Here is a 13,070-nt window from a genome sequence, read left to right on the forward strand (position 1 = left end):
TTTACGGCCAGGTAGTGGTCCCATTTGTAATTTATTACCACCCTCTTGAAGAGGGCAGTAAATAGCGAGTGTTTTGCAATCGCAATTGCGGTTTCAAAACATTCATACATAGGGCTGCGAGTCGCAATTAGGAAGGTGTGACGGGGCGGGCGCGCAAAACCCCGTGGTAGGGGATCAGACTGTGCATTGGTGGGCACCGCCCCTGTTTCACCTACCTCCATTGCCTCCATGCAGCCCCCTGACAGCCCGGACAGAGAAGACTGGAAGGCCGGGGACCCGTATTATTGGTGGCCGACGATCCAGGAAAACGAACCGTATACCTTTAAGGGTTGGGAGTCCTCCATGGTGGCGACGTCAAAAGAACCCCGGAAACAGGAAGGGACGGACAATGTTTTCCCTGAGTCGAGTGGACGTGAGGAGAAAGCCAGCCGTTGCCCCGAAGGAGAGGATATCCTGACGAGTCCAGCAGACGAGACCCTGAAGAGCCCAGCAGACGAGACCCTGAAGAGCCCAGGAGACGAGTCGAGGAGGCAAGGAGAGCCGCGGAGGAACGAGCCGCCCCGCCACACGCCCACGGAGGGGTGTGGCTCAAACAGGTACGGGGGCGTATGGCGGGTTGGATGGGACAACGCACCCTGCCCCCAGTAGAGTAACTGTACAGCCCTTGTACAGCCGTCCCGCTTCCCCTACCTCACGAGCACAAACCCGTCACGAACCCTCCTGATGTAAAGACACGCGTGCACTGGTTTCCCTCACACCCGGTCCCTGAGAGTTAGTGTGTATATGATCCTAATACTCCGTTTCTCTTGTCCACACGGTACTGGCGGAGCTGCATTCGGGAGAAGATCGGACCCGTGATCCCGGCACCCTGGATTCTCCCCGGACTACAACCTATGACCCCGCAGCATTCGCCCGAGAGCGCCTCACGAGCCGCCAAAGAAAGACTTATTCCAAAGTGATCAAAATAAAGCCCTCCCTGAAAAGTCTGTTACCGTATTCCGCCTCTCCTTCAGTAGAATCGACATTTCAGACCTCCCCTAGGTCAGAGGTAGCCAGCCATAGCCCGGGGCCCTTCCCTAACCCCGTACAGAAGGGTTGCCCTTGGAACGCCCCTTCCTAATTGGGAGTCGCTAAACACTATTTTGCGACTCGCAAAATAGTGTTAGAACATGGCCCAAAGGGAATTTGCATGCGCAAACGGGTCTCAAACCTGTTTGCGCATGCAAAATCCCGTTGCACATCTGGCCCCATGTCAGACGCTTTAAGGGAAGAGTGAGCAGTTACCATGACACTCGGGGGTTGCTTTCCTACCCAAGCCAATGTAATCAAACATGAGCGCAAGTGTGAGAAAAACCATCTCGACAGAGGCAGGGGTAGGCTCACAAATAGTTAGAGAACTTTAGGGAGCAGCAATATTTTTGCAATAGCTAGCCTCTCCGTTAGTGATAGTGGTAGAGACCGCCATCTCTTCCAGCCAAGCTATTGAGCGGCCATAGTTTGCTCGGCTAGGTCTCTACTAAGCCAAATTCCAGTTAGCACACCAGCTCCGTAGCCCAGCAAAGAGGAAATTCAGAATCGAAGTAGGTGGTAACCTCAGTCAAAGGAAATATGATGGATTTAGCCCAGTTAATGGTCACTCACAATAAGCCACCTAAGTGGACAAATTCCTGATTAACATATCGAGATTGTCGTACAGATTTTTTCACGTATAGTGTGACGTGGTTTGCATACATTGAAACAAGTATCGCTCTAGGGGTGAACACCAGGCTTTTATGTGTAGTGTTGCTGTACCCTCGCAGCCAATGGCTCCATGCCAATGGATAATAGGAGGGATGAGTGATCAACACTGATGGGTGCCTCTCGTCACTGGGAACTGTGCGGAAACGGTCCAGGTGATGCGCAAGTTGTTCATATAGGGAGCCCTATGAGGTGAAGAAACTGCACGCTAAGGCCCATACGGGATAGTAATGCAAAAGATATAGCCACTTCAGCGAGCCAGGCGCCTTGTTGGCATCTACAAATTATGCTACGGCCTTACAAGATGGGCTAATCATTCGTGCAAAAGCAAAGTAGGTGCGTAAGTTATGAGCAGTGGATCTACAGGGATAAGTCCAGATTGGTCCAGGCGAGTGATAGTTGGCAGGAGTCAGGAGGCAATTCATTTAGCCAAGACTTTATTGTCAAAATGCATAAAAGAAAGAGGGTGATAAGAGTCACACAGGTTCTTTGCCTGGCTTAAGGATAGTCTCTATTAGCACCTCGAGTAAGGATGGTGGGAGCGTGCCTTCCTCAAGTGACTCAGCAGACATTCAGAGTATGTGGGGGTATAGGAACTCTGCATAGTCTTTGTAAAAAGCGGCTGAAAGGCCATCGAGTCCAAGGGCTTGGTCTCCAGGGAGCTCTATGATAACTTGGACAACATCCTCCGCCATAATAGGTTCATCCAGGAAGCGTCGGTGGTCATCTTCCAGCCTTAACAACTGCATCAAAGTAGGCTGTATAACCTTCTGCGGGTAGACAGAGTGTGGAAGAATTGAGCAAGACAAAGAATGATGTCATGGTGCTCTGAACTGCTGCCATACCAACTTGCAGTGTGGCCTGGTGGTCCTCTAGTTCCACCACGTAATCACTGGCCCAGGGCTTGACCCAAACACAGAAGATGATCCTTGAGGAATCATTCACCTTATCACTTATTATTTAGAGGTTCACAGTCGTGAACAAAATTTCTCATACCACAAGACAAGTGTCATCCAAAAATGCTTCTTTTTATCTTAAATTCAATTCGGTAAACTTTATCAAAAAAATTGTGGAGAACATAAACACAGTATTTAGATCACATCATATATGGCAACCTAATAACTACTGTCTTAGTTCATGTAGCATCCACAGTAGTATCCTACACCCTCTGTTCAATAGTATGGACAGTACGAATAATTCACCATACATTACAAACAGTTCATAATTTTCTCATAATTCATTCTGTTTCCATTGAGAACTTTGTAAACACAAACGGTGTAATGGCGTCAACGTTTCGGTCTCAAACAAAATCAATCCCACGAGACCACCTTCAGGACGATAGTCGTTGCACCATGAATCTAGCATAAAACATATAATATCAATAAGTTACAAAAACTCATTTAGAAACCACCTTGAGTTCAAAGTTTCGTCTGCTTACACCTCAACAAAAACAAGTGTTTTACAAATGGTGAACCAAGCCCCCTGTTCTAATCCAGCAAGCCTGTAAACACCAAGTGGCCCTAATCACTTCTAAATCCTCAACCAACACCAAAAACGTGCTCAACAAATACCAAGTTTTACTCACTAAAGCGCCAGATGTCCCTAAAATCCATGTTCACGAGTGACTCGTGCTCCCTATTACCAATCACCACACGTGAGGACTCCGATTCTTACCTCTCGTATGATAACGTTCACTTGAAGTAGATCGTGTCACTCAGCACTTAGTGTGCTTCAATTTATTCTACAAACCAAACAACATAAAACATTTAAAATTCTAGTTTCCTGAATACTGCTGTATATAAACATAGCTGTATAGTAAAGCCCCCTTAGCGTTGTTTACTTACTTATTTACGGGAGCGTGAGTAAATCAATCAATCCCACACACGACAGTCCGGAGCGAGCAATTCCGCGTTCAAAATCATGGCATTAGACCCTTTCCACGTACCCTGTCAGTACGCAGTCTGCGTCAAAACTGTGGCGGCCATATTGAAAGTACAGTCGGACCGCTGTATTTATTCAAAACACAAGTCGATTAATGCAGCCTACTGGAATTTCCCCAAAATATAAAGTTATTCTGGGACAGAATAGTCACAAAACCTATAATCAAAAAACTTATTCACCGCGATACTAGTTAATCTTGTCCAAGTGCCGCAAAAACGCGGCGGCCATATTGGAAGTAGTATCCAGCTCATACTGCTTATTCAACAACAGTAATGTCTTTAGTGCTTCTCGGTTAAACTCATGGGAACATAATGCCACAACCACAGTCATAGAGTCACCACTACTATGTGCTATCGGTGGACTAGAGATAAACTAGGGGTATACGCTGTAGCATAAATCCCATAGAGTGGCTGTCATGTAATACATTCATCCTTATGAGTAGTTCTATCAATCTCTGCAACTACAAAGATGTCAATACAGTTACATTTTGAAGAGATGTCAATCACTTAAACCACTGGTCACCTAGATACTTACAAGGTGGCCAGTGTTTGCCATTCCACATATGAATTACGTCCCTTTTCCATTGTTCTAGCTGACCAAATCCACTTGTTTCCTAAGCAGACAATCAACATTTAGTCCTCTCTTTGAACTTTTGGCAATCTCAAGCACAAACCATTTCATATCCATAGGACCATGTGATTTCTCCCAAGTAATGCTCTACAAGTGTTGCAGTCATAATTTTACATCGGATACGAGATTGATGCTGCATAATCCGTTTTTTCACTTCCAGAGTTGTTTTTCCAATATAATACAAGGAACAGGGACATTGTATACAGTATATGACATTCCTGGTCAAACAATTGGAGTGGTGTCGTAAAATCCATTATTTTTCATTTAAAATACACAATTTAACCGTAGATGTAGTTGTACAAGCTGCACATTGTCCACAAGGATAGTGTCCCACCACAAGCATGACCCAGCATTTTCGCCGTCCATCACCCTCGCCATGTCGCATAGCACGGCCATAACATCCCAGGTAACAAACCTCGCACTGCAAGGATTCATCAAAATGGGCAAGCTTAGTCCTTATCTGTGCAAGAGCTAACTGCTCTCCTACTGCGAAGTAGTGTTGCTGAAGGTCGCGCAGCTCGGACTCTAGCATAGCTAAATCCCTTCGTAACGTCTGCAGAATCCCAGACTGCTTATCAATGCAGACCCTCCCCCTAATCACCACTTTGAATGCCTCCAATAGAATAGAACAGGAGTCCACAGATTCCCTATTACGTGCAAAGTAGTCTATAATTTAATTCCTCGCCTCTTCATGAAAGACCTGGTCTCTGTGGGTACTGCTGAGGAGGAGCCAGGTGAACGTGCGCTGCACACTACAGGGGATGCAGATCTCCAATAGAACGGGAATGTGATCAGAAAGTGTGTGTGGGTAGCAGTCTACAGGCTGGGTCCATGTGTCAATGTCCTGAGCTGCCAGCCACAAATTAATCCGCGACCAGGTATTGTGTACATAGTTAATACAGGTGCCTTCAGAATCCGCCCCATAGCGAGCATGCCAGAGGTCTACTAAGTGATTAACATTAGTGAGTGTAAGAGAGTTGATGCATTGGAGTGTGGGGATCGGGTTATACTATTGCAGTCAATGTAGGGTTTGAGTCCCTTCCCCACAAAAGGGCACCCAGGCCCAGTGTCTCGGCTAAGTGCCAGACCGCACCAAAGAAGTCTGGGCAGTATGTGTTTTGCCCGTTTCCCGAAATGAGACGGAAGGGGCGTTCATAGAGAACACGAGCCAGGAGTACGTACCTACCTAGAGGGTCGCTTCGCGTCATTCGAGTATGCCAGAGGATAAATTTGCAAATAATAATCATCACCACCCACTGAGCAGAATTAGGGTAAAGCGCTGTGTAGCATCCCCAAACCTGCTGGCGTGCAAACGTGGGATGGTGGTCGCAGTTAGGAGGAGTTCCTGAAGCATACATATATCTACATTATGAGCAGTGACCTGTCTAGTCTTGCATGCGCCATTGAGGCCATGGACATTCCAGGTGATGCTGGTAAGTTTGTTCATCGTAGGATCTGATAATGTGAGTTTGTGTGAGAATGCAGGCATGGGAGCTTTGAGGTGAAAATCTTGGGATATGCCTTAGCGGATTAAAGAGAAAGGGGGGATGGCACAGTAGAAACTACAGGGACAAGTGGCAACAAACAAAACCCTGACAATCCACCGCCCTCTCACACCAATTGGGACAGTCTGTGCTAACCCACCCCAAATTTACTCCATCAAACATCTCAAGAAAAGGGGCATGAGTAAGATCATGGGAGTCATCCTTTTGGGGCGAACCGGAGGCCCAACAATGCTCGACCTAAGGGAGAAGTCAAGTGGCTGAAGGAAATTGGGTTGGAGGGTCAGAGCCCTAACCAGAATCGGAGAAATCCAAACATAAATGTGTCCAATAAAGAAAAGTAAGGGACTCAGCAGAAGGGCCATTTGCATAAGTCATTGTCATTGGGCATTCCTGGTGTCCCAGCCGTCAGGCAGAGCAAAGTCTCCAGACTTTGGAATAGTTTTAACAAGCTTGGCAGCCAATTTAGGGTCTGTGAAATCCTCAACTTGGCAGGTTATATCAAGGAATAAGAGGCGTTTGTTTTGAACAGAGAGTGCTTGACCAGAAAGGAATCACAGCGTTCGGCCTGGACCGCTAGGGAGTAATCAGGATAGATGGTATTTGTGTTGGTTTGGTATACAAGCGGTTTCTGTTCTCTGGCAAGACGAAGAACCATGTCACGGTCCTTGTAATTCAACACTTCACCAGACGAGCTGTCGTTGGTATGTCAACATTTCGACCCCGTCGACCAGCTAACAGCTTTTCAACAGCTGCGAGCAGTCTGCAGGAGACATTCGCAATAAATGTGCCTAATTTACTCAGCTCTTCTCGGGAACCGTACCAGGGATAACATTGTATCCCTTTGGTCACAAAGACGCTCCTTCAAAGACACAAATTACCTGAGGTTTGAGAACCACCATTTGAAAAATTGTTTTACAGTGAAACGGATAGTACATCTATATCCTTACTGGACCGTGGAACTGGTCTCCGTCCTTTCCCTGGATTGGAGCCTATGGGCCCTTCTCTTTGTTGTTATTGCACTGATCTATGCACAGTGCTCTATATGTTGCTACCATCCCAGTCCTGAAGAAGACCCCTTTCTAGGGAACAACTGACCTTTACGATACACACAGGGTTGAAACGTCAACATACCAACCATACTCACCTGTACTGGAAATATATCCCATGTTTAGGCAACATGGCGAATGTTTAACTCTATATGGTATATATGAATGGTGTTAGTAATTCACAGACATGTTCCTAAATTGTTTCTAATTGTTCCGTTCATTTTTCTTTATTTAATTCACAAGCACTTTATCCATCACCTTTCCCCTTGCACCCTCTTTGGAGCCAACTGCTCAAAATTGTTTTTCCTAAATGGTATCCGCAGCTTACATATGATTACTGTATGAACGGATTGCCGAATTGCTAAAATATAAAATAAAATAAACAAACTAAATCATTCTTTTGCTTGGATTTAATTACATTTCTACAAAATTGTTAAGCAATTTCACTTGAAGCATTGTCCTTTCCCGCTCTGACCACTTGTGTCTCTTTACGTACATTTTCCACGTCCTACAGATTATTTGGGTCTCCCCATTGTTTGTAAAGATGAAAAAATTTACTGTCATTGGTTTTATGAGGTAAATTGGTAAACAGATATGCAATAGCATTGGATATCAGAAGATAACAACGATCTTGACAATTATTACGGCTCTTTTCTAGTTAGTTGGATACTATGGTTAGGTGAGAATACATACAAAACAATGCAGTGATCTGCATTTAAAGTATTACGAAAAGCATCATAGGTATGGACCCCCAGCTTACCTTGTACAGGGGTTTCAACAATTTAGTACAGATGTGTATCAATATAGTATAGGTTTGTATCAAATCTGTGAGTATTGTTTTGCTCCCAGTGGACAGACCTTCAAATGCCACATAATAAACATTTAGCTGGAACCTCAAAATTGTAATCAGTCAAAGCAGTTACAAGGTATAAAACATGTTTGGGTAAAGTAATCAATTACCTTCTTCCTGTGGCTTCACAAGATCCAACACCTGGCAAAGGCAGTCCTCTAAAGGTAGAGGCTCAATGCCCAGGCTTTCCATTTTCTGACATTGCTCTTCGTAGAAATACTCTAGCTCATACATTGATATTATACCATCGCCATCCAGATCCATACAACGAAACCAGTACTCCATACTAGAAGCAATAAAAACAGTACTTAAAGATTACTTCCTGAAAGATTAAATTCTAATTTAGGCAGTCATAAAACTAAAGATCAACATCAAAGTGCAAAATATCATTCTATGCATACAGAAATAGTGTCCATCAATTGTGTGTTTTGCAATTTTCACCCCGAGTGGGCTGGGAATGCTCAGACGTGAGTCCCAGGCTCTCCACATCACTGGAGTCAAGCTATCCAGGCTGAAGAAGACTGATAGCCAGAAACCGGTCCTTGGATGCTTGATTTCGGTCTAGGAAAGACATGGCTTGGTAGTTCGGGCTGGACTGTTCCCATGAGGCACAGGGTCAAGGCTGATTTGCATATAGCCAGTGTCTGACCTAGGGTGGTGTGGAGTGCAAAAAAACGATGGATTTAGGCCCAGATCTTTGTACTGGGGTGAATGTAAGACATTGTTCTGCATTCTGTCCATCAATTGTGTTTTTTGCAATTTTCATCCAGAGTGGGCTGGGTATGCTCAGACGTGAGTCCCAGGCTCTCCACATCACTGGAGTCAAGCTATCCAGGCTGAAGAAGGCTGATAGCCAGAAACCGGTTCTTGGATGCTTGATTCCGGTCTAGGAAAGACATGGCTTGGTAGTTCGGGCTGGACTGTTCCCATGAGGCACAGGGTCAAGGCTGATTTGCATATAGCCAGTGACTGACCTAGGGTGGTGTGGAGTGAAAAAAACGATGGATTTAAGCCCAGATATTTGTACTGGGCCTAAGACATTGACATTGTTCTGCATTCTGTCCATCAATTGTGTTTTTTGCAATTTTCACCCCGAGAGGGCTGGGTATGCTCAGACGTGAGTCCCAGGCTCTCCACATCACTGGAGTCAAGCTATCCAGGCTGAAGAAGGCTGATAGCCAGAAACCGGTCCTTGGATGCTTGATTCCGGTCTAGGAAAGACATGGCTTGGTAGTTCGGGCTGGACTGTTTCCATGAGGCACAGGGTCAATGCTGATTTGCATATAGCCAGTGTCTGACCTAGGGTGGTGTGGAGTGCAAAAAAACGATGGATTTAGGCCCAGATCTTTGTACTGGGGTGAATGTAAGACATTGTTCTGCATTCTGTCCATCAATTGTGTTTTTTACAGAAATAGTGTGAGCACATTTTGAGACTTTAAGTAGGGTATGAACATCCTGACCAATGGAAAAACTAGAACCCCCCCCTGTGGTAGAGGCAATGTATCGTTCCATAATTAGGGTTTCACCACTAGTGATGTCATACCCCACCCACACCTCCCACGTCAAAGCAAAACTGCATACTGTTATCAATGTTGAAACTGGAAACCTAGCCAAATTCACATATGTGAGCAGTAACCATTCTGAGGAAACCAAGGATGGCTCACACACATTTCCATCTCCTGTGCTTAGTAAAGGTCTATCTCTTACCTCTACTGTTCAATGTCTACTTGCGCCCCATGCACACATTTTACATGAGCGCAAACTGCACATACAAATCTATACGGATGGCATCCAAATTCATATCTGCTTGGTCAACAACATGGAGTAGCAGAGTAACCCGCAAGCCTCACTGAGTATGTTGTACTCATCCACAACTAGATTCTTCTATTTAAAAAAACAGAAGCGCTCCTTATTTGCTCCTGCCTGAATCGCTAGCAAGATTTGGCCTGCCACCTCGGCCCAGGTAGAAAGCATAAATCAAGGAAAATGACATTGAAGCACAAGTTACTTTTTTTTTTTAATAAAAGACCTTTATTGATAGCATAGCCGTTCATCAACATAGACATTTCGTGCAGTTCCACATTAGTTGGCGAATACGTCTGAAGGACCAGGTGGTCTATACTTAGGGAACACCATACACAGCCAGAATGCCGGCATCCCGGAGGCCCGGCGGCGAAATGTAGTGGAATCTAGGCAACATCTACTATGCATAATGCCCACTGTAAGCTTTAAGTAGCACAATATAACAGTCGGCCGTCTCAATCACAATCAGAACATGGCGGTCTTATAACATATTAACATGAAAGGAAACTACCCCCAATAAAACCCCCCCAACTTCCCCCCCGTTTGCTCTCGAGTGTATACGTGGAATCCATACCAATCTCCCATTACTAACGCCTCTGGGTGCGCCCCCCGTGTGTGCTGTACTATCCCTCCACCCGTGCCGCCCCGTACCCCAAATCCCTCCCTGCCCGCCTTCCTTGAGGAACATTCATCCATTCTGCCCCACCCTCTCACAAACTCCAAACATCACTCCACCCCCCGGGGTGAGGCTCCCAAACCCGAACCACAGTCCACCCCCTGATCCTGAAGCTCACCACACTCAGAAGAGTCAGAGCCGCCCTCCTCCCCTTTGCTCAAGTGTTCCTTGTAAAGGTCCCAGAAGTTTTTCGGCCTACTTTTTGGCGGCAGCAAGTCGCTGTACAATTCCGTTTGGGTGCAACAGTATTGTAAGTCCCTAAGCCATCTTGTTTTGGCAGGTAGTGGCCCGCGCATCCAGCAGGAAGCGATCACTCTCCTGGCCAACAGCAACGCCATGTCCACAAGCTTGCGCAGTGAGGGGGCTAGCGGTTTGGAGAAACCAAGGAGTGCAAGTGCCGGAGATCTCTGCAGCGTCTCCCCCAGCATCCGGTCGAGCTCCGAAAATACCTCCTCCCAGAAGGACCTAACCCCAGGGCAGAGCCAAGCCAAATGAAAGAAATCTGCGACCTGAGCGCTGCAACGCTCACACCCCGCGGAAGCACGAAGACCGTAACGCTGCAGCCGCTCGGGGGTGTAATACACCCACTGCAAGTACTTAAAGTGCACCAGCCGGTGCCTGCCGTTTAGAGAAATTCTGCGAGTGCTGGAGCAGCAGTATCGCCACATCGCGTCATCTATGGGAGCTTGGAGATCCTTTTCCCATGCTACTCTAGCTTTAGAGGATGGTAGCGTCTGATGCGACACTCCCAACTTGTTAACCTGTGAAACCAGTTTGGTAGGCGCTTTAGTCTTAATAATATACGTCAGTTCAGGGATTTCCTCCGGTTCCTCCAGTTTAGGTCCCAGAGTCTCCCGGAAAGCTGAGCGGAGCCTGTGGAACTGGAATTTTTGTAGCAAGGAGGGGCCCGTTGTAGTGGGGGGGAGTTGTTCCCAGGTTTTTAGAGTGCCCTCCAAGAACAAGTCCTCCATTTTTACTATGCCTAGGGTTCGCAGGGCCTCTATCACGCCTTTCTCGTTGAGCGGGTCCAGCCAGAGGGCCCAGGCCACAGGCATCAGCGGAGAATACATCAGTTCACAGCCTCGTGCTCTTGCCAGAGCGCGCCAGGCGTGGTTGGTGAGTGAGTCCATCCGCCCGACGGAGCGGTCCGTAGGTAGGCAGATCGTCGCAGGCAGGGGGAGCGGATCGGCAAACAGCCTCTCCAGTATGAGATGTGGCGCGCGCGCGTCACCGTGGATCCAGGAGTGTAGGTGTGTCGCCTGCGCCACTCGATAGTAGCGTTCCAGATCCGGGGCCCCCAAATCCCCCATCCCACACGGGAGAGTCAGGGTCGCCCAGTTGACTCAGGGTTGTTTCCCCCCCCAGGCCAGCCTGATCAAGGCTTGCGTGAGTCGCCTGAAGAACCCCCTCGACAGGACCACCGGAATGTTAATGAAGAGGAAGAGGAACCGGGGTAGCACTATCATCTTCATGATGGCGATCCTGCCTAGTAACGAAAGTGGGAGTCTGATCCAGGCCTCTATGTCGTCTGTCAGTTTACTAAATGCGATTCCATAGTTGTCCCGGACCAGAATCTCTGGGTCAGTGTGCAGGCGTATGCCCAGATATCTGACCGAGTCGTCCGTCCACTGTAGAGGGTACTCCATGTCAAAGGGCCGTGTCACTGGAGTCAGGGGGAAGGCTATAGACTTGTCCCAGTTCACTTAGAGTCCCGAAAGCGACCCAAAGCGGACTACTTCTCTGAGAATCGGTGTTAGATTGGTCTCTGGATCACGGACGTAAAGCAACGTGTCGTCTGCGTATGTTGAGATACCTATTTTATAGGTGGGGAAGCTGATACCTTCCAGACTATGGTATTCACGCATGGCACAGGCTAGCGGCTCCGCTACCAGCGCATAGAGCAGAGGTGACAGGGGGCATCCCTGTCGTGTTCCTCTGCTGATGTATATCGGCTCTGATACCCTATCTCCCAGCCGCAGCCGGGCCGAGGGGCGATGGTACAGTGCTCCTATCCTCTGCAAGAACGGTTCTCCCAGGCCCAGTTTCCGCAGCACTCTGATCATGAACGGCCATTCGACAGAGTCGAACGCCTTTTCCATGTCCAGGAAAAGCGCCAGCGCTCGGTTTTCCTGTTTAACATGTTGTATCGTGCCCAGCACTGTGCGGATGTTATAGGTTAAGTTTCTGCTAGGGACAAATCCAGATTGCTCCGGCGCTACCAGCCCAGGGACCAGCAGAGCCAGTCTATTGGCCAGTATTTTGGCATATAATTTTGCATCTACATTCAGTAAGCTGAGTGGCCTGTACGAGCCACAGCGGTCTGGGGGTTTCCCCGGCTTGGGGATCGTGATCAGCAGGGCTTCCCTCATGGAGAGGGGCATCTCACCATTCTCGCAAACAGTGTCAAAGAGGGTAACCAGGTGCGGAAGCAGAAGATCTTTGAAGGCTTTGTAAAAGCCCACCCTAAGACCGTCGGAGCCCGGGGCACTGCCCGACCTCATGCCTCCCAGGGCCTCTAGTATCTCGTCTTCGTGGAATGGGGCCATCAGAAATTCCCTATCCGAATTCTTGAGGAATGACATGGAGATGTGATCTAGGTAGTCGTCTATTTCAGCTTCCGCCCCCCCTGCTTTGGAACGATCGAGTTCCGCATAATAGCACCTGAAGGTCTCCAGAATTTGATCTTCCTCCGCCACTCTATCTCCCTCCAGAGTCTGCAGTTCGTCTATCACCAATGGTCTCCGGGAGCCCTTGACCATACGAGCTAGTAACGCCCCTGGTCTTTCCCCTTCGCCATATGCCCGAGCCGTGGCGTACTTGCCCATGAAAAGAACTTCTCTGTCAGCCAGCGTGTTATATTCCGACAGCAGCTGCGTCAGCGC

The 13,070-nt window shown here is 47.6% G+C and overlaps 1 protein-coding gene across 1 annotated transcript in view; it reads right to left on the minus strand.

Annotated features, from left to right (window-relative positions):
• The window catches only part of PPP2R3B (protein phosphatase 2 regulatory subunit B''beta), a 392,957-nt gene that overhangs the window by 44,689 nt on the left and 335,198 nt on the right, over positions 1-13,070 (minus strand). The window contains exon 10 of the mRNA XM_086934207.1: positions 7,820-7,995. Coding sequence (XP_086790333.1) covers positions 7,820-7,995 — 176 coding nt within the window. The remainder of the gene's footprint in view (positions 1-7,819; positions 7,996-13,070) is intronic.

Source organism: Lissotriton vulgaris, chromosome 8, assembly GCF_964263255.1.
Source record: "Lissotriton vulgaris chromosome 8, aLisVul1.2, whole genome shotgun sequence".
In the NCBI taxonomy this organism is placed as follows: domain Eukaryota; kingdom Metazoa; phylum Chordata; class Amphibia; order Caudata; family Salamandridae; genus Lissotriton; species Lissotriton vulgaris.